The sequence below is a fragment of the Anolis carolinensis genome, chromosome 1, assembly GCF_035594765.1.
Source record: "Anolis carolinensis isolate JA03-04 chromosome 1, rAnoCar3.1.pri, whole genome shotgun sequence".
NCBI lineage: Eukaryota > Metazoa > Chordata > Lepidosauria > Squamata > Dactyloidae > Anolis > Anolis carolinensis.
The window spans coordinates 223,468,453-223,495,948 of NC_085841.1; the positions used below are offsets into that span (position 1 = coordinate 223,468,453).

General features: G+C 37.3%; 1 protein-coding gene across 2 annotated transcripts; it reads left to right on the plus strand.

The window, feature by feature from the left end:
• stam2 (signal transducing adaptor molecule 2) lies at positions 1–27,496 on the plus strand. Of its 2 annotated transcripts, none has more exons than XM_008117716.3 (14): positions 1–226; positions 10,393–10,477; positions 12,274–12,349; positions 12,556–12,651; positions 13,346–13,492; positions 15,204–15,273; positions 17,331–17,451; positions 18,321–18,415; positions 19,265–19,347; positions 19,466–19,553; positions 20,174–20,228; positions 20,606–20,759; positions 23,765–23,922; positions 24,048–27,496. In XM_008117716.3, exons 1-14 carry the CDS (start codon positions 187–189, stop codon positions 24,268–24,270), a joined length of 1,491 nt encoding a protein of 496 aa, XP_008115923.1. In that variant the 5' UTR covers positions 1–186; the 3' UTR covers positions 24,271–27,496. The 2 variants fall into 2 exon arrangements, with proteins under 2 accessions (XP_008115923.1, XP_008115922.1); XM_008117715.3 differs by having other exon boundaries at positions 6–226; positions 17,262–17,451.

The following is a 27,496-nucleotide window of genomic DNA, read 5'->3' on the forward strand; positions in this document are numbered from 1 at the left end:
CGCTTCTCCTCAGGCGCTCGCTGGGCAACAATGAAGCGGGAGGGCGGGCCCTCCGTTGGAGGGCGGAAGAGGAAGTTGTGGAGAGGAGAGGGGCGGGGCCGAGCCGAGGAGTAGGGTTGGTGGGCTGTGTTTGCAGTCGCTCGCTCCTTCCTTCAGCCGGGCCTTCTTGCCTCCCCCGCCGCCGCCATGCCGCTCTTCGCCCCCAACCCCTTCGAGCAGGATGTGGGTGAGTCGAGGGCCACGGAAGGGCCCCTTGGGAGGAAGCCAAGCAGGGCCGGGCCTGGTTAGAACTTGGGAGGGAGGCCCCTGTCAGCTGTATTCCAGGGGAAGGACCTGTCAAGACCCCCTCTTGTTTAAGTCACTCCTACGGAGTCCATAGGGCCGCTCAACTGGCAGGTGACTTGAAGGCACCTCACACAAAAAGGCACTGGGGCAAAGGGCGAAGTAGGCATTACATGAGGGCGAAGGGAAAACGAAGTGTCAGGCGAGCACAGATTTCTTTAGTCCAGTGGTTCGCAACCTGTGAGTCCCCAGATGTTTTTGGCCTTCAACTCCCAGAAATCCTAACAGCTGGTAAACTGGCAGGGATTTCTGGGAGTTGTAGGCCAAAAACATCTGGGGACCCACATATCCCAGAATATCCTCCTTCAGGAAACAACTAAAGACCTGGATGTTTCGGTTGGCCTTTGGTGAGACAACCATTGGATAATCTGCCCTAGATGGTATTATATCTCTACACTGTATTTTATTAGTTCCGTATTAGGAGCCCCAGTGGCGAAGTGCGTTAAAGCACTGAGATGGAGACCGAAAGGTCCCAGGTTCAAACCCCAGGAGCGGTGGGAGCGGCCGCTGTTAGCTCCAGCTCCTGCCAACCTAGCAGTTCGAAAATATGCCAATGTAGACCTTCCGGCGGGAAGGTAATGGCCCTCCATGCAGTCATGCCGGCCACATGACCTTGGAGGTGTCTACGGACAACGCTGGCTCTTCAGCTTAGAAATGGAGATGAGCACCAACCCCCAGAGTCAGACATGACTGGACTTAACGTCAGGGGAAACCTTTACCTTTAATTATCTATGCACATTAACTTATCATTTTATTCTTTCATAGCTGCTTCAGTCTCTTCACCTATGTAGTCGACAGAATTCTGCCGAGTGGTTGACTGATATTAACTGTTATAATACTCCTGTTTTATATTGCATTATTGTTTTTTATCTTTTTGTACTGTGAATTATATTTATGTTGTTGCTTCTCTGCTTAATTATGTTATTTGGGCTTTGCCCCATGTAAACCGCCCCGAGTCCCCACAGGGATATGGTGGTGGGGTATAAATAAAGTTTTATTATTACAGTAGTCTTATTTATTCAACACTCGCTTAGCCAGCGTTCTGGATTATCCAACGCATTTTTGTGGTCAATGTTTTCAATACATCGTGATATTTTGGTGCTAAATTCGTAAATACAGTAATTACTACATAGCATTACTGCGTATTGAACTACTTTTTCCGTCAAATTTGTTTTATAACATGATGTTTTGGTGCTTAATTTGTAAAATCATAACCTAATTTGATGTTTAATAGGCTTTTCCTTAATCCCTTCTTATTATCCAACATATTCACTTATCCAACATTCTGCCGGCCCATTTATGTTGGATAAGTGAGACTCTAATGTATTATTATTACTTACTTACTTAGGCGATCCCTCGTAGTTCAAGGATGATGGTCTTCCAGTAATTTTTCTTGGAAGTCGCCTGTGCGTGATGTTGTGCTGGTTTATATGTACAATGATGTACATTTTAACTTTTGTAGTTTTGTAGTTTTAACTTTAATCATGTTTTAACTTTTGTAGTTTTAACTTTCATCATGTTTTAACTTTTGTAATTTGTAGATGTTGAATGTTTTTTAAATTGTTGCTGTATGTGGCTTTGAGTCCCAATCTGGGGGGAAAGTGGGACAGAAATAATCATAGTAACAGTAGTAGAAGTAGTAGTAACCAGAGCTCCTTGGTATGACTCAGAGGATGCTGTGCCATTTCCAGCCACACAACTCATGAGTCATTGGAGCAAAGAGAGAGCTTCCTGGTGGATGGGGCCCCAAGTGTCTCAATCAAGATAAAAGTGGGATATAAATAAATATAATAATAATAATAATTCCCACCTCCATTCAGATGGTTTGGACTGGCCAAAAAGGAGGTCACTCATTTTTTTGAGAGTTGTGGATGTATATTACCATAGCACAGAGGTGACTCTATTGGCATGTGTTTGCATTGTTGTGTTTTGGTTGATGGCTTGGGAGGAAATGACCTTCTGATTAAGAGATTATTGTTCCAGAAATATGGTACTCTATACTCCTGAAACTAGGGCACAACTATTTCATGTTGTTTCTCCCAATTTACAAATATTTGGCTGGTTTCCCATACGCAACATGGAAACAGGTCTCTTCATCTTTAGAATTTCTATTATCTTTATTAAATGTTTTGCTGTCTGGGAGCTACCCAAGGGCAGTTCTTTCTCAGCTCTCAAATGCAGAATGAACCTGAGAGCTAATGATTTGCCCAAGAGTAATTCAAGGGTGAGTCAGATTTTCAGTCTGAATCCCGCTCTGGCTGTTTGTCAGCTGGACTGTTATCTCTTGTGTACTCAAGCAATCACAAAAGCAGTACTGTACTTAAAAGTAAAGGACAGTGTCTTATGCTGGTCTTGTTTTTACTGTATGATACACATGTATAAAAGAAGTGTTACACCTTTTTCGGTCCAAAGCTGAGCTGAACTTTTCACTACGAAGTTACTACATTAAAAACGAAACAGAATAGGATTTTTCCTCCTCACAGAAATGGCCTTATAAGTACTGTAATCTCTGCCACCTCCTTTGCTCACCTGTGGCATGTGACAGGTTATGTACTTTCAAATATTTTCACTCTGAGCTATTTAAGACTATGTTGGCACACACCAGATCCTTGAATGGGCTCCAAAAATGAACCTTATGTCTTACAGGTTGTTGTTTAATATTTTTCAGTTTAGAGGATTACGTTTATTTGAAGGTTGGGGATGTGACATGACTGTATTGATTTAACAACATAGATTAAATTTGTAGTTAGATTGAAAGAACAAAATATGTTTGCTTTTAAATGTATTGTGGTATGTAGTTTAACACAGTGTTCTGAAAGTATTGAGCTGAAATTCATGCATTTATTTGGCTTCTCTTTAATCTGTCAATAATTAAATTGTTCATAAAATGACTTTAAAGAGCTTTATATCTGTATGCTTTTTTGTACCTATACTGTAATTGCTGTCACTAGGCTGAATACATAAGTCTTTGATCTTTAAGATAATGAATTATCTCGGTGGTTCATATTCCATCTTGAAAAGTCCAAAGTTCCTGAAAGGGGCTGTGTCTGGAATCTATTAGTCAACAGGTCATACGGTTACACACAGAACAGAACACTTTTTTTTCATAACTTACAGTGACATCTCTTGTAGTCAGCTGTTAGCTATTGTCTTTCCTGGTTGGTGGATAGTTCAAAAACTGGGAACAGGAATAAGTTGTCAGTGTAAAAGGAATTATGAAAGTATGTTTCAGTCCTTATGTACACTCACCTAAGAGTAGTAAGTCTAGGGGCTTATTTCTGCATAGGACTGCAATGTTAGTGACCCTAACTTGTATGTGTTTACAGATTTGGCACTGAAGAGTATAATGTAATTCATTATATTATTTAATATAACATTTAATAGGCCATTTAAACAGTCAAACATAAAGAAAAATATTAATTATTTCAAAATAGTAGTTGTATAGCCAGGAAGCAAAGTCATTAGAAACTAATAATAATAATAACTTTATTTTTATACCCCGCCCCATCTCCCCGAAGGGACTCGGAGCGGCTTACATGGGGCCATGCCCGACACAACAATACAATAACAGTAGTAAGACAATAGAACAAAATCGCATCAATAAAACTTCAACATCAGTAAAAACAATCATAAAAGTCAGCAAACAATATAAAATGTTAAAAAACGGGAGGCTAAAACATGGATCTGGGCCAAAATGCAGAAAACTTCACATGGGAGAGGTAGTTTCAGAGGTAAAATATTCAATAAAGTGCAGAGTAGCAAGTAATAGTGGCGAGAAACTAACAAGAATATTGCAGCATGGTGCAAAACTAGAAAGTAGTAATCAATTTGAGTATATTTCAAACTAACTGCAATTCGTCCAACACTCATGAAATATGAACTTAAAACTACATTTTAAACAGATAATGACGATATTTTGTACAAGACAAAATTATTTAAAAGTTTGGTACTGTTCCATTATCTGGGTGGAGGCCACTAGGGGGTGCTAGGGAGAGAAGGATAGTCCATTTTATAGGGGTGGAGGGTGTGTTGAAGGAGTAAAACCACCCCCCACCCCCCCGTTTTCCTGTTATTCCCTCCACCCATGTCCTTGTTGTGGAAACAACCCTCATCTACGATATGGGAAGTGGGGAGAGGGAATAACCAGTGAAAACGGAGAAAATAGTTTTCCTCCTTCAACTCCTCCCCCAAAAGGGACTATCCTTTTCTCTCTAATGCCCCCTAATGGCCTCTGCCCGGATAATGAAACAGTACCAAAAGTTCTAATCAGATGTGTACTTACAAGTATACGTAATGTGCCTAATATTTTAGCTTTGGGAAAACAGTTAAACAAGCAAGAAACAGACAGGTTTGCTTTTTAAATTCACAAGTTGATTGAAAGCTTTGATGTATTGGCTTCTTATCTGAACGAAGCAATACTGTGCATGGTTACTCATATCCCGTAGACTTCAATAGCAAAACCTTAATTTCAGTTATAAAAACACTAAGATGTTCTAAAAAATCAAGTTCTGATAGATTTGAGGGTCATATGTGAGCAACGCTAAACATTTATAGATTCTGTAAATATATTATTTTAAAACTTTCATTGAAATACTGGTACAGTAGAGTCTCACTTATCCAACACTCGCTTATCCAACGTTCTGGATTATCCAACGCATTTTTGTAGTCAATGTTTTCAATATATCGTGATATTTTGGTGCTAAATTCGTAAATTCAGTAATTACTACATAGCATTACTGCGTATTGAACTACTTTTTCTGTCCAATTTGTTGTCTAACATGATGTTTTGGTGCTTAATTTGTAAAATCATAACCTAATTTAATGTTTAATAGGCTTTTCCCTAATCTCTCCTTATTATCCAACATATTCGCTTATCCAACGTTCTGCCAGCCCGTTTATGTTGGATAAGTGAGACTCTACTGTAGATGTTTTAGGAGAACTTGTTTTGATACTCTGTCAACAACAGAGATATTTCTAGAGAAGCTTGGAAGCCATTACAGATGACAATGCACTCTTGTTAGAGATCTCATTATGTAGCTTTCTAGGGTAAAGCCAAAATAGAGAGAGTTCATTGCAAATGGACTTTGATTTCTGGTACGATTTCTGTTCTCCTTTGTCAACATCATAAAAACTTTACACCCGTGAATTGTTCTGTTTCATGTAAGCAAGTTGCTTGCTTTTGATTTATAAAACATCACAAAAACAAAAAACTGAGCAATTAGTATTGAAGAATCTTTCATTTGCTGTTATACTGTAGCTATTTTATATTTTGACAGACCTGAGATAAACAAAGCTGGAAAGCTGTCTTGTCTCATTATGTTTGGATACATTTTTGCTGTTGCAATCTGAGGATATGCATAAGCTACTTGTAGGTTTGAGATTTACCACTTGTTTTCTAGATCCTTATTTCTCCAGGATATTAGGGGCTGTCAGGATGAAACCTACTCTTTAGGCTACAGGGGTGGTTAATATAGTTTTGAGGGGAAGATATTAGTAATTCTCTTTCTGGAAATCTTACCTCTCTGAAAAAAAGAAATTGTAAGGTATCTGTACCCTATTATTCTGGACATTTTACAACCTAGAGTCTAACATGCCATTTTTGAATCATGATACTAGAAAAGGAGGTGATACCTTTTTTAAATGGAACATAGAAATAATCCACATATTCTTATTTGGAGATAGGAGAGAAACAGACCTGGCCACTAGTGGTGTACATTTGTATGTAATAGTGATCCGTTTTCATTTGTTTTATTCGTTTTGGCTCATTTTAATTTTCATCTCTGCTTCCGAAAATGGGGTGCCTATCCGAAACGGATTTTCATGTCATGTCCAAAAAACCCCCAAAAAATGGATCATTGGGAGAAAATAATTATAGTTCTCCTAAGAGCCAGTTTTAGAGAGAGATTCAAGGTTAGAATAGAGACAGGAGTCCAAAAATGTCTTTGCATTCAAAAATATATGTAATCTACGTATAACAAATAATAAGACTATGCTGTTGTATTTGTTCTCTGTACAGCCCAAAAGAGGAGAACCAAACCACAGGCAGTACAGAGAGATAGGGAGAAATAAAAAAAAATTGCTCCCATGGGACTCATGGATTTCCTGTTCCTGCTTTCAGTGATTTAAGACTATGTCACTTGAAGAATTTCAGACCAGCCATAGAGGTCTTCAGAGGGCTTTTAATAGCCACAGATTTGTGTGTATCAAACAGTTTTGGTGATGGTGTCTTACTTCAAAAAGCATGCTTAGCTTACCTCCCATGTTCTATTATTCTATTATTTTCTTTCAATCCATAGTTTAATATGGATCGCCAACTCTCAATGGGGCATGCTGTCCCTCACAAGATCTTGAAGGAAATCCGTCTCCAACTGCAGCCATCCAGTGCCCTCAAACACCCTTTAGGAAATTCTTTCCGAACATTTTAGATCCACAAGGTGACATCTTCCATGTTGTTTTGGAAGATCCTGAAGTGTCAGGGAATATTTGTGAAATAGAAAGAGGAATTTTAGGTTGGAGAAAGGAATCAGTGAGAGTGCCTTTTCCCTCCATTTGGTTCACAGGAAAGCAATGGGGCATACATAAGCCTTTTCCGCACGGAAGAAGACATTTGAATCTATGCTTATATTTGATGTTTTCAAAGTTTTTCTAATAAAGTTGAAGTCTATAGTTGTTTAGTTCCTTTATGAATTTCTTGGCATTATTTTTAAAGTTGATATTTATTCATTTTGATACATAAAAATGGCTTTACCACAGCATAGAAAATATTCAGGGGGGAAAAAGAATGATACATATATATAGCCAAAAGTAAAGCGAAACTACACCACACTACACTGACACTATGGCATATTGCTAAGGCACTAATCTATTCCAATAAGCACAGTGCAACTAAACACTAATTAACTAAAACTCAGGAGGTTCTGGCCGCCCCTCATGAACTGTAATGAAAAGAGACGGAAAAATCTGCACAGAATAGCTAATAAAAAGCCTATTTTTCTAATTTTACAAGTTGAACTAAATTCTATGTTGCTATAATTGCTAGAAGCTATAAACACAAATTATTACAGTAGACCAGAGCTTTCCAAACTCTTGTGTTGACTGCAGGGTGTAGGTGTGTTGCTTGAAGATAACAAGACACCTCGGAGTCTATGTGAACTAAGCAATAAATCATATATTTTAAAGATATAAATGAAAGGTTTTCATGATATGTTTTGTTCTAACACATTTTGTTATTACAATTTGTGTATGTATCCATATTTTTGTGAGATTGGTTTAACCTCCAGTTTGCTAGTAAAACTGAATTATTTTGTTGCAAAATGATTCGTGTCTAAAATGTTTGGAAAGATGATATGTTTGGAAAGTTCTACAGTAGACTTTCAGTTAACTGGTGCCAATTGTTATTCCCTGAAACCCCCTTCTCTGCTGAATATGTGGTCAGCACAAATATTAATGTTTGGTATGATTTCTGGCAGCTGAGTCAGGGAAAGGGACCAAATGCACAACCCATTTTCAGCTGTGCAATGCTGCACACATGGAAGTTTTTGAATTTAAAACAAACAATATTTTTCTCAAATTGAAACTTTCCACAATCAACCATTTCTTTAAGATCCTATTCATCTTTGTATAGAATTTTGATAAGGTATCAAAGACCTTTGGCTTTTCCCCAGTAGAAAGAGGATATGTCACTAATACTCATGTATGATCTCATTGGCTAAAAATGAGTCTGTTGAAATTAATGAAAATTCTAGGAGCCCCGGTAGCACAGTGGGTTAAGCCCTTGTGCCAGTAGGACTGCTGATTTGAAGGTTGGGTTGCTGACCAGAAGGTTGCCGGCTCGAATCTGGGAGAGCACGGATGAGCTCCATCTGTCAGCTACAGCTCCCCATGCGGGGACATGAGAGAAGCCTCCCACAAGGATGGTAAAAACATAAAACATCCAGGCATCCCCTGGGCAACGTCCTTGCAGATGGCCAATTCTCTCATTCCAGAAGCAACCTGCCGTTTCCCAGGTAGCTCCTGACACTTAAAAAATTCTCATTTAATTGACGTCTATGGATGGTAATTACCAGGACAGCTAACCTTTATGGCTGTTGGTATTATTTATGAATGAGAACAGATATTTTTTTATTTGTTAACCTACCATCCGACAAATGGGATTTAAAGCATCTAACGGTAAAATAAACCAACAATACCAGTAAAATACATCATTTAAAATACATTATTTAAAAGTATAAAGCAAACACCAACAAAAACATTTAGGTGAGTATTCCCTTCACAGTAGGACCAGTCCTTCTCCCCATCCTGAATCAACATTTGAGATCTGCATCCCACATTTTTAGAATAGATAAGAATAATCTGTGTAGGATGTTAGGATTCCAACCCTTACATTTCTGTATGATTCACTGGAAGAATAGCCTGATAAAGAAGCAATACCAGGCTTCCTAGTCAGCAACTGTGATTCAGAAACAACTGTATTTAAAAACAGGACAGCATTAATTTGTGGTAGAAAAGTCAAGGACACAAGGCTAAATGTTCTTTAATGCAGCAGGGAATCCCCTCTTTGAGAAGAGGAACATATCACTTCTCAAAGCTTAATCTCCAGGTGTAAAATTTTAAAGTGAGCTGATGAAAATAAAAGCAAAACCTAAATGCAGTGAAGGCAAAACCTTAAGTATTATTTGATATCTTGCATAATGGTTTTGTTTCCTATAAAACCAGCTTCTTATATTATTTTTACAGGGATAGTAGCACCTGTACTTTCATTGGGGGTGGGGGTGGAAGATAGCATTATAGAAGAGAGCTTTCCAGATGTTTCACACTGATGGCAGCAATCATCTGTCCTGCTTTTGAGGAACTTTGTCAGAGGAATTATTCCTAAATAAGCGGTTAAATTCTGAATTCCTCTCATATAAAGCTTAACGTGATGCTAGAAGAAGATGAATGAGTTATATTTTTAAGAAACATCATATTTTAGTGTGTATATTGTGAAGTTGAACTACAATTCTGGAAACCAGGGTTTGACTTCTCAGTCATGGAAACCCACTGGGTTAGCTTGAGCAAGTTGAACTGTCTCAGCCGAAGAGGAAGGCAGCCCACCCCGAACAATCTTACCAAGAAAAGCTGTGATGAGTTTGCATTAGAGTCCCTATAACAAAATCAAAATTTGGTAGCCCACTGATAATGCCTTTTCAAGCTTTCTTGTCCAGTCAATCACACCTTTTTCTCTCTAAAGTAGTGGGAAGAAAAGCAGTAAGACATTAATATGCAAAGAGATCTTGTAGCACCTTAGAGACTGAGAGGATAGGTTTTTGTAGGCTACTTCTTCAGCTGCATCTGAGTTACCTTTATATACTAATATTCAAGACTAACATACCTTTGCCTTTGATAAGACATTCATACTCAGACACACTCTTTAAGAATACAATATACAATATAATATAGTTGTATTCAGCCTGAAACTAGTAGAAAACAGATGTAGCTTCATCATATTTTCCTGAAATACCACACAGTCCTTGCAGGTGATCAGTACTGTTTTTAAGGTTTAGCAATTTGTTATTTCAGAGATAGAACATTTCTTTCTACAAACAAGTATAACTTTTTTTAAAGGTTGAGATCTTTTATCAGTTTTATTCAGAGAAAACAGACATTTTAAAATGAAATGCCTGTGTGGTAAACTACTTTTTCACCACATTTCACCATATGGGTTGGTTGAGAAAAAGGTTGAGATATATCAGACAGTGCTAGCCTACAAAAATTTGCAGTGTTTGTACTTTGGTAAAGTAGTTATGAAAGGCATGTCTTTTTATACTTCAAATTGTTTATAGCTAAACATCATGTGGAATGGTGATTTTGTAATCGTAATTGCATTTCCTTCTACACAGTGATAAATACATGTCTTGTTTTAGATACATACTTTAGTGGGAATTCTCTGAACTGTGTATTTCAGGGTTTTAGAAATATAGTCAGAATAAAAAGAAGATTGCAATAGAGTCAATGAAGGCTCCTTGTGTTCTAAAAAGCTGTTGATTCTCAAAATTCTATTTTTATTTATAGAAAAGGCCACAAATGAGTACAACACTGCTGAAGACTGGGGAGTTATTATGGACATATGTGACAAAGTTGGAAGCACTCCTAATGGGTAAGACACTTTCTATAGTCTGCCAAGCCTCTCTGAATTGCCATGGTGTTATTAGTAGACATTGTGTTTTTAACCAGTGAATCTCTGCCTGGATTAGAGAGGCAGTTCTATTCCAGATATTTTAGGCATGCATTCAAAGTAATATATTTCTCCTGCGTAAAAAATGGAGACATATCTAACACACAAAGAGTAAATGGAATTAGTTGCTCCAAACCTGTTCATGATGGTACATACATACAATCAGCTCTCCGCATTCACTGGGGTTAGAGGCATAAGATCCCTGCAAATGTGGGAAACCCACTATTTTTAAAAGCTCTATTTTAAGCTAAGGGAACTCCTCTCTAGGAATCTCTAGATCACTCACATGAACCAACTTGTGCTGGAGAATCTATAGATTCCTAGGGAGGTATTCTTTCTTATGTCTTCCAATGCGACTCTGTGGGCAGTTTCTAATAGAAATCGATCATAGATTTGCACAAAGCCAAAGTTTCAAACGTTGAATGCTTTTGCAGTTATTTGTGCGAAAAACTGCAGCATCCTCCAAATAGGAAATATAGTAAAGGCCTTCTAAACTAGGTTCAAATAAAACATATTAATAATAACATAGTTTTTGTAATAATTCTATGTATCCCAGAACTCTTGTCAGCTGACATTATAATCTTACAGCATTGTTGCGTGTTTTCCGGGCTGGATGACCATGTTCCAGAAGCATTCTCTCCTGACATTTCACCCACATCTATGGCAGGCATCCTCAGAGATTGTGAGGTATAAGCTCACAACGCTGTGATTCCGGCCATGAAAGCCTTTGACAACACATCTGTCCTCTTACACAATGTATCTTTTTTGTCATTAACTGCCATTGTGTTGGCTTTGGCCCTATGAATGAGAGACTTCCAAACTCCCTTGACATCAGAAGTCCTACTCAGCTCTTGCAGATTCAGACCCATGGAGTTCCTTGGTTGAGTCTTTTCATTTGGAATGTAGTCTTCTTTACTTGGTGCCTTCTACCGTAATTATCTTTTCTAGTGAGTCATGTCTTCATGAGTGTTCAAAGTATGAAATTCTCAGTTTAGACAACTTCTTTTTTTAGAGAGAATTCAGGCTTCACTTTCTTCTTATCAGCTTTCTTCACAGCGAATCTTTATTTCCAATAACATTTGTTTGGGGTTTGACTAAACTACAAAAGAGTTCATATTTGCTTGGATATGATAAGATTTTCTCCTATCCTTAAATGCAGTTCACATCTTTTATATATATCTGAATAAAAATAAATGTTTGTAGTTAATGTACCACCCGATTTTCTGCAGCTGGACAACTTTGTATATGAGATTAACATTGTTAAATTTAAATCTGGACATCAGCATGTGATTAAAGCATAGGAGAAGCCATTTACGGGTAGAGGAGGTTTGGCTGTTTGTACTATCCGTGCCCTGTTGCATACACAGCCTTTTTCAGGAGTAGAGGAATGGCAGCTTTTATTCTGTTTCCTTTCCCTGCATTATCTTTGCCCAGAAATAGAGGTTGGTTTCATAGTTACAGTTTTCACATTTCATTCTGAAAATGTTTACTTCTAAGTAACAAGAGTACAATGAAATAATCTTCATAATAAGTGTGTGTCTGATTACATATACCGGGCTGCAAACATTATGCACTGAAGTCACTTTAACTTCAGTTTGACTAGTTAACTGTAAGGTAGACTTGAAGGTACTTGTGTTCAGTGTCTTCTTCACTGTAACAGTTTTATCCTTTTTTGATTTATATGATTAAGTGTCTGACACTTGCATTATTTTATCTAGCGCAAAAGACTGCCTGAAAGCCATTTTGAAAAGAGTAAATCACAAAGTACCCCATGTTGCACTGCAGGCCCTAACTGTAAGTATCGTACATATCATACAAACCACAGTTGTTCATTAAACAATAGTTATGATGAGGTTTCATTATTTGAGTTATGTTAATATTATTTGGGAAGAGATGATGTAGTCTGTTTTATGACTAATACCTTTGCCAGTGGTTAGATGGATGACATTTTGTATTATGTATTATGTTTATTCAGTTATGACCACAATTTTATTTCTTAGCTATTGGGAGCCTGTGTTTCAAACTGTGGAAAAATTTTCCACTTGGAAATCTGCTCACGTGACTTTGCCAGTGAAGTGCGTGTTATAATAAACAAGGTAAGCCTCTGATTTGTATCATATATTGTGAAAGACAATGGAAAATGAATTAAAACTGTCTTTAGATCTGTAAAATACATTTCTGGTATTAGCTTTGGTTGCAGCCATGGGCATAAGAAGAATTGAATGGAAGAAGTAGGTGGGATAAGACTATACAATGCCATGAGATTACTTGGTACACTTGGATTCTATTCATTACTATTGTGAAGAAAATTCACTTTTTGTAATATCTAAAGTGACAGCTGCCATGCAGGGACAATAGACTGAAAGGAAAGTCTAGGTGTTCTGTGTAATAGCAGAGTAGGAAGAGTAGAAAATTTTTGTCTTAAAACTTTATCATACATTTTAATGATGGTATTTATAATGTTACCAACATCTGTTACTATGTCTTGGATTTGGAATTAAAATGTCTAAACTATGTAAAAAATACGGGCTATAATCTAGATTTACATTTTGCTAGGTTATGTGTCATATTGTTTACCTTTTGGTTAAATACCTGACCATAATATCAAAATTCCCATTGGAATTTTGAGGACTAACTGAGAGGAAGCACAAGTCCACAGCTCTGTTAGAAATGCAGAATGAGATTCTTGGTCCTCTGGATCTCATCTGTAGTTTTTGCAAACCTGTATTGTAAACTGTGCTGTCAGCTCATAATACATGGCTGTGCTTCTTTTATTTTCTCTGATTTTAGGCGCATCCTAAAGTATGTGAAAAATTAAAAGCTTTAATGGTGGAATGGTCTGAAGAATTTCAGAAAGATCCACAGTTTAGCCTGATATCAGCAACTATTAAATCTCTAAAGGAAGAAGGAGTTACATTTCCCACTGCTGGGACACAGGTAAGAATTTTTGCAGGGATATTTAAAATTTTGTAGATACAGATGGAGATTTAATGAAAGGACCTTGTTCACATGATTTTTGAGTAGCTTATAAACATCAAAACACATGCCATAATACTAAAACCACATAATAATGTATTATTTGTTTCCTTAATAACATAGTTGGGTCACTGTAGCATTGCTAAAGTTAAGATCCAAGTATACATAAGGGACTATAATGCCAACACACACACACACATACAGGTACTGTTCATTTATTACATATTGTGCTCTCCTTAGCTGAGTGGAGCACTTAGCTTCCTTGACATCATCCCCTTTTCACCTGGAACATGACAACTCTGAAGAGGAGCAGTTCTTGGAGTTTCCCTATGCAAGAAAAAACCCTGAAATACCAGGGGTCTTGCTTAGGTGGAAAGCGTTCCCACTGAGAAAAATCTCTCTTTAGAATCATCACTTGAGAAAAGCAATGTTCAGCAGGTGCTGGAAGTCTTATAATGAACAAAAATGTTAGTTCATTGTATTTTCAAGAGAACTATCTCCAAAATTAACTCTATTTATTTAATCTTGTCATGGGGTAATTTCACTGACTAGGTGGCTTCTCCCGCCCACTGGTTCTCATTAGACTGTTTTGTTGTAATAATGTTAACATTTAAAACCAGCGTAATGTTCTGGTTTGAGTGTTGGACTATGACTTGAGACCATGATTCAAATCGGCTTTAGCTATGGAAACCCACTGGGTGGCCTTAGGCAAATCATACTCTTAGCTTGAGAGGAAAACAAAGGTACACTCCCACTGAACAAATCTTGTCAACAAAGACCTCATGATGGTTGTCATTGTAAGTTAGAAATAGCTTGAAGGCGTACAACAACAATAATCCAACATTACTTTGTGACTGAACTGAACAAGTTGAGGTGCCTCTAAAGAAGAGCTGGTTGTTCCAAATGGATTCCTATCTCCTGTTTGTCTGCTTGTTTGAAATGTTGAATAAAGCTTGACACATTAATACAGGGCTGTTTTAAAAATACAATTTATTTGTCGGGTCAGCGAGTTGAGAATATACTGCAAGTTGCTTCTGGTGTGGAAAAATCTGCCGGCTACAAAGATGTTGCCCAGGATGTGTTACCATCATGTAGGAGGCTTCTCTCATGCCCCCGCATGGGAAGCTGGGCTGACAGATGGGAACTCACCCCGTCATGAGGATTCAAACTGCCAACCTTCAGATCAGCAGTTCAGCTGGCTCAAGGGTTTAACCCATTGTGCCACCATGGCTCCCTTTTAAAGTACAAGACCGGGAAGTCTTTGAGCAAGATTAGTTGGCTGTTCAACATGTTCACCTTGGTCTACAGACTATCCACCCCCGGGTCCTATGATACACTGAAGTTCAAGTCATTACCTATTTTTAATTGATTATGTCTACCTCGCAGCCCTGATTACTGTATTGGACTCCTTCATGTTGATTAGTACTTTAACTGTGTTCATTTTAGATTGAACTGTTTTTACTGCTGTTTTATGATATTGTTTTATTATGTTTGTTTGTTCATTCTGTTGTATGTTGTTTTGACAACTGACTGTCTTGTACATGCTGGAAACCGCCCTGAGTCCTCTCGAGGGGATGGAGCAATATATAAATAAAGGCTTATTATTATTATAAGCAAATACAGTACTCTTTCCACTTGGTGTAGCATATTTATATTGTAAGTTTCTTTACAGAGTCCTTCCACTGCTGCCAAGAATGGTGCATCATCAAGCAAAAACAAAGAGGACGAAGATATAGCTAAAGGTAACTCATTAGTCACCGTATGTCTTAAGTGATAAAGCATAAAGCATTACTGTGTTTATATTCAGATACACAGCTGGGTGCTTAAAATGCATAACTTTGGCATGGACAAAGGATTTTTGAGGTTGTGGAGGAAGTAGGGAAAGCAAGAGGTAACCTATATACTCATGCATAAGTCTGGAAATTTTAATCAAAAAAATCAACTCCACCAAAACTGGGTTGAATTATCCATGGGTCAGTGTGAGTACTGTATCTTAACTCTTATAAAAAAGGAACCATCACCTTTTCTGAGTGGAGTGACGAAAGATAGGAGTTCAGTCCATCCTAGGAGAACCTAAACAAAGCATTTGACCCCCTTTCCTTTCTCTGCTGTAATGCTAATTTTTGAATGCCTTGGTAGGAAAATGGCAGCAACAGTGGCCAGACACAATTGGACCAATGCTGCGGCATTGGTTCTTTCCCCTTGCCATGGAATGATACTCGACTTATCCACAGGTCATATCAAAATCCATAATTTCAGCCCCCAAACCTGAAAACTGTTCTTTCGAAAACTTTTCCTTAAACTCTTGGGAAGAATGTCATCTCATCACAATTTTAATGCATTATCATTTTGCAGTGTAGCTTGTCACGATCTGGCACTGAATTTTTAAAAGATTGTTAAAAGTTACAAAGCACTTCATGAAGTTGGATTTAATTTCATATATTTAACAAAACGTTCGTATTGGTTTTGTCAAATAAGTCTTCTAAGAAATCTTGAGTTAGTTTTTTGTACCTACGGAACAGCAAAGATTGTTTTGGAAATCACAGGCCTTTATAGTAGTAAAAGGTAAAGGTAAAGGTTTCCCCTGACGTTAAGTCCAGTCGTGACCAACTCTGGGGTTGGTGCTCATCTCCATTTCTAAGCTAAAGAGCCAGCATTGTCCATAGACACTTCCAAGGTCATGTGGCTGGCATGACTGCATGGAGCACCATTACCTTCCTGCCGGAGCGGTACCTATTGATCTACTCACATTGGCATGTTTTCGAACTGCTAGGTTGGCAGGAGCTGGGGCTAACAGCGGGTGCTCATTCCGCTCCCGAGATTTGAACCTGGGACCTTTTGGTCTGCAAGTTCAGCAGCTCAGCGCTTTAACACACTTTGCCACCAGGCACACAACCCCCTTATAGTAGTAGGTAGTAGTAAATGTATTGATTAGCCCTTAGGCCATATCACAGTACCAAACCAAACAAAAAGGCTTGATAAAACATGATTACATTCCATATAGTAAGTTAAACAAAAAACTTGTAACAACACAGTAAATAAATATGATAAAACTGAATATATACATCACGTTTCCGTATCACCCCTACAATTTACCCCGATCAGCCCCACATATGTGGTTCTCAGACATATTGCTTTGCGTAAAAACAGAGCTGTTTTATATGTTATTTTTGGGTCTTGGCCACACATAAAATATGTTGTTCTGATGTGGGATTCCCAATGAATTGTCTGTTTGATATATGAACCAAGGTACAAGTCTCTCACACACTTTATAGTGTGAGTTCTCTGTGGAGCTGGGCCACTAGGGAATCATGGGGCACCTGGAGAAGAGTCAGGAATGGATGGGATGATGAGGAGAATGGTGCCTTTCTTTTCAGCATCCATAATCTGGATGGCTTAAATGCCTCTTGCATTGGATCCACACTGTAAAGGGATAGGAGAGTTGATGATGCTTTAATGAGCTCAGAAGGAGTTTTTGCCTTCTTGCCAGGGGTTTAGAAATCCATTAGTGCAGCTCTGTTCTTTATACCCCAATGCTGGGAGAGGTTTGTAGGTTTTTTACACATAATTATATGTTGTGTAATTTTGTGTATCTTTGACTCCAGAAGACAGTTAAAAAGAGACCCCATGTTCAGAGGCTTTACAGAACATGTCTCAGGATCTAAAAATTAAAATTTCATACTTATTTGGATTTGGTAAAAAAAAGATTTTTTTGTTTTCCAAATCATAGCTATTGAATTATCTTTGCAAGAACAAAAACAACAGCAAACAGAAACAAAATCTTTATACCCACCTGTAGAAGTTCAGCAGAACAATCAAAAAATCTCTAGAAAGGTGCGGGCCTTGTACGACTTCGAAGCTGTTGAGGACAATGAACTCACTTTCAAGACTGGCGACATTATTGTTGTTTTGGATGACAGGTATGATGTACTTAAAGTAGCATGCCAATTCCAAATGTTATAACTAATGGTTAATTGGTAGGTTTCTTCTAAGGTAGCTGAAAATATTAAAAAAAAACTGTCAAAGGCACAAAAGAAAGCACTTTTTAGTCAGGTTAGAGGTTAAGAGACACAAAATGTTCATAATTAATGTTGGGATACATTAGAGTGATTATAGTAACTTTGCCAATTGGATAATGAACATGCTGATTCATTAGTCTAAATAAATCCTAAAGGTTGTATTTTAAATGACTATGCTGAGTCCATTTCATAGTTGTAAAAACTTCAGATAACTCTGGTGTCTGAAGGTTTGAGGAAAAAAGGGAGACTGAGTTGTATATACATAAGAAACAAATATTTAAATTTCAATTTAGAAAGGTCCTCCTTCTCTTATGTGATTTGTGGAAGATCTTGGGCAGTTGTGTGTTTTGTCCTCCTTGTTTTTAACCTCAGAGTAGGGTAGGCTGAGAGAATACTCTGTGAAATTCTTAGTTTAAGAATTCAGGTGTCCCTGATCTTAGTACAGCAAAGTTTTACCAAATTGTTTTTCAAAACAAGCAGTAGAAGTTTCTGTCTGGCTTTCCTTTAACAAAGCTAGAAATGGGTTGCTGTGCATTTTTGGGGGTGTATGGCCATGTTCCAGTAGTATTCTCTCCTTACGTTTCTCCTGCATCTGTGGCAAGCATCCTCAGAGGTTTGTTCAGAGGTTTGTAAAGCTAGAAATGGAGAACAGTGAATAATAATCAGAATTTATTGGTAAATTAAAAGTTGAGCCTTCACAATTTGAAGCAACAACCGTAATGCTACAGTTCAGATTCTGGTGTGTTTAACTATGTATCTTTATTACTTAGTGATGCTAATTGGTGGAAAGGAGAAAACCACAGAGGAATAGGATTATTCCCATCTAATTTTGTGACCCATAACTTAAATGAAGAGCCTGAGTCAGGTAAGTTGAACACAGACTTAGTTTTGAAAGTACTTTAAAAGTCATGCATAAACTATTGCCCACTTTTATGCAAGAAAGCACCATGAAATGGAATGACTTATCCAAAATCACTCAATACCCATGGGAATGGGATTTAAATCCTCTGACTCACAATGCCTAATTGTTCTCTAATTGCCAACTCTTCTCTATGCAGTATGATGGAAGATCTTGCGCTTTCTCAGCAATAGCTTCCCATATGTCTGCTGATCATATATTATTTCAAGACAAGCCTGTTTCATTTGCTCTAAAACTGCATATGGAGATGGGAGTAAATTGTATTTGTGAAGAAAATTGGTTCTTAAGTGCAGTGTTCCAGCCGAATCAAAAATCTTAGCATTGACAAAAAACAAAAACAAAAACATTCTACCAAAACATTCAGATAACTTAAGATAAAATGATTTAATTCACCATCTGGGTTCTGAACTTACGGCACACAGTGCATTTTTTTTAAAAATGCCATCTTAAATCACAATTGCAGAATTTAAAACTTGATTTCCATGTACCCACATTTGAAGAGTTGCTTCACCTGGTGTGCCATGTTTTATGAGCTGCATTAGCAAAATAGATTAATAGAAAAATATTTTACTTTTAAAGAGCTGCTCAGCAGTGGAATATGCTGCTTCGGAGCGAGAAGGACTTTCCTTCTCTGGAGATTTTGAAGAGGAGGCTGGATGGCCACCTTTCGGGGGTGCTTTGACTGTGCTTTTTATACATGGCAGGTTGGGGTTGGACTGCATGGGCCTTCTGGTCTCTTTCAACTTTATGATTCTGTGATTCCAAAAGCCTAATGTTAATGCTTTCCCTTATCAGCAACTGTGGAGAAGAGTGTTTCTTCTGAAGAAAGTGCAGAGGAAACTGCAAAAACTGAGCCTGAACCAGTTTACATAGATGAGGTATGTAATTCCGGTCAACCAGATAAGGTTTTGTAAATAAACAATTGTGTCATCTTATAAGTGAGACACAGAGTTTTGTACATCTGAAGAACTCCGGTGCTTCTTTTCTCTCTTTAAGATTAAGATGGATAGGACATTGCAGTTACTCCAGAGCATTGATCCAACAGATCCTAAACCTGACTCTCCTGATCTTCTGGATTTAGAAGGTATTTTCATTTAAGTGCTGCTAAATATAAACCCTCCTGTTGCAGGGCAATCCTGTACTGTCATGTTCACATTCTCCCCCCCCCCCCAACTAAATTAAAGTGAAACTTGAACAAAAATGTTGGAGAGGGTTTCACTTGCCCAACACTATTTGAAATTATAGTTGCATCTCAGATACATTGTATACTGCTTGAAAACTCCTATATACTGTCATTGGTTAATAATAATAATAATAATAATAATAATAATAATAATAATAATAATAACTTTATTTATACCCCGCCACCATCTCCCCAACGGGGACTCGGGGCGGCTTACATGGGGCCATGCCCAGAGCAAAACAATATAACAAGTATAAATACAACATAACATAGAGCAATTAAACAATACAATAAGTAATAATATGCAATATACACTACAACGCAAATCAAAGAAGCAGTAAAAACAGGGCCAGCCACATGAATACAAAGATTAAAAACTCGGGTGAGAAAGATAAGGGGAATGGAGACTATGGGGAGCAGGGACATACAAAAGTGGAACCATCTAGAGGAAAGATGTTGGAGAGGAGCAAAAAAAGATTAACATTTGCTTGGATAAATAAATGGCTTTTTTGTATTACTAGGTATTTGTCAGCAGATGGGTCCCATGATAGATGAAAAACTAGAAGAAATTGATAGGTAAGGCAATCTTCTAGTACTTGCAAGTGCAGTAAAATGAATGTATATTTAAGTACTATTGTAGTACTTAGATGAGCTTTCCCAGATATCTTCCATTTTGTCAAATCTATTCATTTAGTAATCAAGAAGGAAGCCCGTTTATACTAGATTGTGTGCAAACAAGAAAGAAAAATATGAGACCAGAATCCAGACTTGAGTTATTGTCATGTATGTCTAGATTTTGAGGAAAAGCAAAACCATCCCCCGGCTTTCAAGATCAGGAAAACTAGCAATCTTTTCCTAAAGACACTGTCTAAATCTGATACTGTGACCTTATTATTAAACATATGGGCAAATATGTAATCATTGAAAGCACTTGGTGCTCTCTTCTACATTAGGAAGCATTCTGAGTTGTCTGAACTGAATGTTAAAGTGATGGAAGCTCTGGAACTCTACAACAAACTAGTAAATGAAGCTCCTATGTATGCTACATACTCAAAGATCCATTCGTCAGCTCATTACCCACCTTCATCAACTGGTGTTCCAGTACAGGTAGGGGCCTTTTTTTACTTTTTGAAAATTTCTAGCAAGATTTACCTAGTTAAAATGGATATAGTGGTGTGAAGACAAACACATTTTTGTTAGGATTTAAATATCTAAATCCTGCTTTGTGACCTAGAATCATAGAATCATAGAAAACCTCATTAGAAAAACTCACTAACTTGTCACTAATTGATATCCATCAAATTCAGCTTCAAATGTTTACCAAATAGTTAATAAAGGTGTGCCACATAGTTTTAATATACCTTTACCATATATTATTATGCTTAATATATAAAAGCATAAACAATTCTATATTTTTCACTTTTTTGCATAACTAACTTCCTGCTTCTTAGCGGGGGGTTGGACTAGATGGCCCATTAGGTCTTTTCCAACTCTACTATTCTATGATTCTATGAAAAGGCATACACAACTTAAGAGAAGCTCTCTTTTGTTAGTACAGACATTTCCCAGCTACTTGGGGAAATGTCTTTGGGAGGAGATGGGTATCAAGAGAGCTGCAACAAAAACCTGTCTTTGTGAGTGGAATTTTAACTATCTTTTTAGGGTCACAACATTTGCCAGGTTCATTTTGTTTATGACTTTCTACATCATTAGATAAGGGAATCAATTTACTTGTTCAATTTCAACATAAACAACATAACATGTTTAAGGTTAGCAGGTTTGGTGGTCAACAGCTAAAGAACAGGTACTTGAGTAGTGCAACATCTTCAGTTTTGGACTGCTGTATGGATATGTAGTGAGCCTCTGGAAATGAATATACAGTACAACGATTTAAAAATACTCTCAAGGACAAAAACAGTGCTATTCAATAAATGTTCAGTTTTTATTTCTTCCATTCCTTTGGGCAACATGCTCTTTGTGAACTGAATGAAATGATTCCAAAATTATACATTTGATATTGGTCCAAATCAAAACGATAATGTTAAGTTTATTTAAGCAAAAACAAAGGGAGGGAGGAAAAGTTGCAAGCAGTAATTAAATGAAAAGGGGGAAATGTAACTGCATATATTAGGCGGATTTTACATAATGAGTGTGAAAAGAATAGTTACCATGGAAACTGCCACATGAAAGATTATGCATTTAACCATTATGCTTTTGCTTGAGCTCTAAGAAATGATGAAAGATTGATTGTGTTTGGGGGTGTGAAAGAAATTATGAGTATTTGACATCTCAGGTGCTAATAATCTTCTCACTTCGAGATAATGGTGCTCTTTGTTGAAAATAAAAAGTCAATGGGGATAAATGCCTTAGAAAAAGCACAAGGATATATTGTACAGTGGCCTTTACTTTGTAAGCCCAGTTTTAAAGAATTACCAGTTTTCTAAAAGAAATCTGTAATGTACATAAATATTGAAATACATCTGAGATAACTCCATTCCTTGCTTTAGTTAGCAAGAATTTAAGCACCAAATTTAAAGAGTTTCCAGATTAACAACTCCATACAACTAAGACAAATCTACATCATTTTTGCCTTATTGCAATATTAAGGTAGTTCTTTTTCACGTTTGAAATATTTTTACAAAAAAGTATTGTAATTCCATTTCAACGTATGGTGTAAATTCTTAGCCAGTTCCTTATTTCCCACTCTAAACTAGAGACAGTTACTTTTAGAATGTCAGTTTAATGTGAAATGTATGCCACATTCAGAAAAGTATGCTTCTCTATTCGTCTCAGCATGCATGCCTAAGTTCTGATGAACCTTGGCTCAAATTAGGCTTTTATTTGGTATTGTTAAAATAATAGTGTTTGGTGCACTATTTTGCTTTATCTGGCATTTCTAGTTATGTAGCATTTCTAGTTATTCTAGCGATGCAAACAGTCTGACTAATGGGAAAATACTGACCAAAGGAAATTTCTCTCTTTTGTTTGCCAGTATATATATATGTGGTTAAGGGGAAAGAGAAAGATGCTATTTCTCTTTCTAGTCAGTATCACACGCCTTTCTCTTACTGACGAGATCAGAGACTCTGTCAAGAACATATCTGCATACTGGGTGTCTGTTTCTTTTATGTCCGTTTTTAACATGTTATAAAAAGTGTGAACAGTTTGAATTATACAGTACAAAGCTTCAACAATTAACAGGAAGCTTGGAATGTGTATTTATATCCAGATTTCTGGCTTCTATGGCAAATCTATACAAATGCTCATATGTGGTACAATATGATAAACATCAGTATTCTTATTTTCCATTGCTCCTAACCCAAAAGGATATATAGAATCACAGAGTTGGAAAAGAACGCAAGGGCCACACAGTCCAACCCCTGCTATGCAGGAACACACAATCAAATCACCTCAAACAGATGGTCAGTTATCTCCTCACAGCAGTTGGAAAGAGTCTCTTGCAGTGTCGAGTTAAATTTATTAGCTACTTCCTAAAAATGTATTTTAAACTTTTTGTGACCCCAACCATCTAATCTGCACTATATAGGCCTATCAGTGTTTTGGAAGGAAAGGCATTAATGTATATGCTTGGACCCCACATTAGGAGATAGGCACAGCAGAAATTAATAAGGAAACAAGCTTTCTTCAGACAAATAGACTCAAGGGTCTACTTTTGGCCACAATAATAATAGTGACCATAATTGTGTTACCCAGCTCCCCTAAAGACTCGAGGCAAGGTACAAAATAGATATTGTGAGAACTATTGCTATTTTACCCTTAATTGAAGGTAATTTCATGTGTGACCTGAATGCTTTTTTATTACTTTTGTCTTCTGCCTCCTGATGGGGAAAGCATGCTCACTACCAAGCTCTCTAGTTATTCCTGAGGCTTTTGTGTCTCTTAACTGTGACATAGGTGCTACTGCGCCATAAAATCTTTACTTAACTTTCTTTCCCCAAGGAAATCTTTATATTCCTACAAAGTTATTTGTAAAGCTACAAATTATTTTTTCTATGATGTATCTGACTACTGGATCAATGTTTGTATGGGTAATTATCCCTCTTACTTACTAGCCATGCAGTGCTGATTGGCTTTTTGTTCTGTCTCTGCAGCAGCCGTATCCCTTGCATCCTCACAGTGGGAACTATGGGGTCCATGGAGTCCCTCAAGGATACAATCCCGGAAATGATCAGATTGGTCCACTGAGGTCTTTGCCTCCAAATGTAAATTCTTCAGGAACATCTCAACCAGTTCAGACAGCATATTTAAGGTATTCCATTGGCAAGAGGGTGCCAACCTCTGTCTGCAAGTTCATTCTTTAAGCTTCAAATTACATAGTGTTTCCAGGATTGGTTTTATTTTGAAAGCTGGCTAATGCCTTGGTTTGTGTTTCAGCACCGGTCTAGATTCTACTTCCAATCCTGCTTACGCGAACCAGAATTCCTGCCTCCCACCAGCTGGTACAATTTCTTACACCCAACACATGACCATGCCAATGGATATGTTGGCCTACCAGAACACTGTATCCAGTTTGCCCCAAGGAGTATGCTACCCAACAGTTCCTGCTCACTCACTTCCGCAGCAGCAAACAAATTACCACCAGCAGCCTCTTCTCTAAAGACGGAGGCCTCCCTCCTGAAAGCAGTCTTGGATGTTGCTGACTGTTGTCATTTAAATATTCCCTCCATTGATTTGAAAAGTTGCTTCTACACAAGGGCAAAAAGGCAACCACACAAATATCAATGTTAAAGTTAATGCAAATTGAGATCTTTTTCTGCATAGCTGTTAAAATAAGATGAGCTGCTGATGTGTTCAGAACAGACAGCCTTCAGACCCTGGTTCTTGTAGCGTTCTGTCTAATATCCTGCCTATTTAGGGAACATTTCCTTGTAATAAGCTTCATAAGATAAAGCTTTGAAAGCAAGCTCATTTATGCATCTCCTCCTGTTTATTCTTTCCAGGCTTTATAAGGCCACTATTTTTATGAAACCGTATAAATTTGAAAGTCTATCTCAAACCACAATTTATTTAGCTAATTTGTTTTCAGTTTGCTTCCCTCCTCGCTCATCTTAACAGATTGCATTTTATGATGGTTCAGTAATGCCGCAATAGTGAACTTTGGGGGGGAGGGGAACTTTGAATGACAGAAGTTGTTAATGGCCTTCATAATTTCTTCCAGACTGGATTTCTTATTTGTACATCTCAGAAACTAGTGCCATTTATTGTGGTGGAGTAGTTCTTATTTCTTGTCTGAGGAGAATCTAAATAGTGTGATATTGTATGCAACTTGATTTCCAAGCCTAAATTGTTCTGGTGAAATAATATCTTTTGTGCTGTCTATGTTCCTTTTCACTGGCATCACTGAATACTTAACACAATATGAAAAAGAAGCCTTTAGCATTGGAAATACATGCTTATGCCATAATTTTATTTACAGAGGTGGCGTTTTTTTGCCTTAATTGTCAAATGCATACTGTTAGAAGGAGGGATCTAAAATAGCATGCCATGACAATATACCATTGTCATTGAGCTCTTAAAGGGTCAGAAAAGTAGCCTGACCCGGGTTTTTTTTAGAAGGAAAGAGAGTCCTCCCCCCACTCCTTTGGAAGTCCTTCATTGTCCATGTACGTGGCTAGCTATTTAACATAATAATCTTAACAGATAACTTTATAGGTCTAACTTACATGCTGCCATTGAGGGTATTTGGTGAAGGGAATAAACAGTGATTTAGTGGAGCAAAAGGGATGGTTAAAGGCATGGGAATAGGAAGGCGTTTGTACATTAGTCTCAAGGTTCTTCTGCAGTTTATGTTGTCTGTTATAACGTATAGAAACGTATATTTCTTTGTAGTGAAGTTGACATTCCAAATCAAACCTGCCTGTCATCAAGTAACTCTTTCTGTTCTTATTACTGGTGCTAAATAGGCTGTTCAGAAGCATCATGGTAATGAGGTACAGTTTCACTGTTGACCAATGTGTGTTGACAATGGGAAGGGAGGTGTCCCCAGAAAAAAAGTCACTTGTTGGTGATTGTTCCTTTGTACGTGTTCTTCATGGGGATTTTTTATTGTTTGTTAGAGATCTAAAATGGCAACATGGGACATGTGTGTATGTATGTATGTATCTCTTTTCAAAACAGAGTTAATTTAAGAAGGTGCTCTTTGGAATCCTTATCTGGAGCAAAATCAGTTTTTCTTTCAGCTCAAACATTTTATAAGCAAAATCTTTGAACAGTGTAGCTCCTTCGTATTTGTCAATACATATGGCAATGGAAATTTTTATTGATTCACATTCTTTGATACTACATTACGTGGTGCCCAATATCTGACTGTGATGTTGAGTTGAAGTGATTGTTTTCATTGTATTTTGTTCTTTATATAATATATATATTATAAATATAAATAATGTCTGTATATATCTGCTTGTCTGGGATTTTATACACAACTACATATGTACTCATTCTCTTCAAAAAGAATCAGTGATTTTTTTTAATAAGGCTGCTTTTGGCTTTATTGCTAGTTGCTGTAATCTTACAAGGCATTTAAACAGGTTGTAAATATGTATAAATTCCGATGTTGAAAGTGTCTAGTGTTTAGTGTTATTGGGGATCATCTATTTCTCTTTCTCATTCTAGATTAAAATATTATTTATTACTAAAGCGTGATCATAGTTAATGCTGCCAAAAAAGCAGCAACATATTTCAGTAGCAAGGTCCCAGTCTACATTGGCATCGGTGAGTGTTACGCCCTGAATCTGAATGGAATTGAGAATGTATTGCAGGCATATACCTATTTTTATATTAAAAGTAAACATTAAATGCTTTGCTTTTCATATAATGGAGTAAATAGACATTTGTAATAAGGGTTATAGTGTGATTTGTCTCATGGATCTTAAAATAAAGTACTGTCTATGTTTGGAAGTCAAACTGAATTTCAGAAACCCTATTTTTTCCCCCATTTTAAATGTTGTCTTGTGACATTACTTGTTGAAACTAGAGTTCTGCCTGGTTCTGCTTTTAAAAAAAGATTCATGGTTTGAATTCTCAGATAGATGGTATGTAGTGTATTGGAAATTCCAATATTTCTCCTGATCACCCCAACTTTTAAGATGGCGAGACTGTTAAACATGCCTTACTGCTTGCGTGTTGATTTGATTTTCAGTTGTGAATGTCCCATGTTGCAGAAGAGTCAGGTGAAAGACTTCTAGTTAAAAGGTGCCTCTGACATGTTATTGCTGTGGTTTTCCAAACTACCTTTCTGTTACCTTTGCATTGAGTTACTTCCAGTGCTGGCTGTTCATCTACAGAATGGAAGCTCTATGTCTCCCTCTCTACGTGCCCTTCCCAAATCTTTTCTGGAAAGTCGGGATCCTCCACTGTACATTGAATGATTCAGGAAGGACACAAGAGCAGTCCCTATTAGATGAGCAGAAGTCTCCTTGCGAATGTCACAGCATTATGTATAGATCATATTTGTTGCAATAAGCTTAACTTATAGAATATTTGACTGTTTTTTCCTTGGTATATTCTTACTTGGAGAAGCTGGCAGGACACTGAATTGAACAGTTTTAATCTTGAGTTAATTGGTGAAAGGAAAAGAGGATATTGCATAGTACTGAAATGAGAATGCCTTAGAAAGATTTGCTATTTGTAAGAAGTTCCCAGTGTGTTTGCTTGTCCAATTCACACTAAGAACTCTTTTCTACAGCAAAATACTATTTGGGTGTTTTATACAAGCAACCTTCACTCTTTAACAGTTTGGATTTTGATCGTGTGAATTATCCATCCAGAATCTTGTCTACATGTTTGCGCTGAATTAAGGAAATAAAACTTGTTTAACAAAAACA

Bases quoted from the DNA above. Each gene is read 5' to 3' on its own strand.
- stam2 (XM_008117715.3), top strand. From the start codon at position 187: ATGCCGCTCTTCGCCCCCAACCCCTTCGAGCAGGATGTGG. The intron at 12,350-12,555 runs GTAAGTATCGTA...TTTATTTCTTAG, and splicing joins TTGCACTGCAGGCCCTAACT to CTATTGGGAGCCTGTGTTTC. The intron at 15,274-17,261 runs GTAACTCATTAG...TCCAAATCATAG, and splicing joins GGACGAAGATATAGCTAAAG to CTATTGAATTATCTTTGCAA.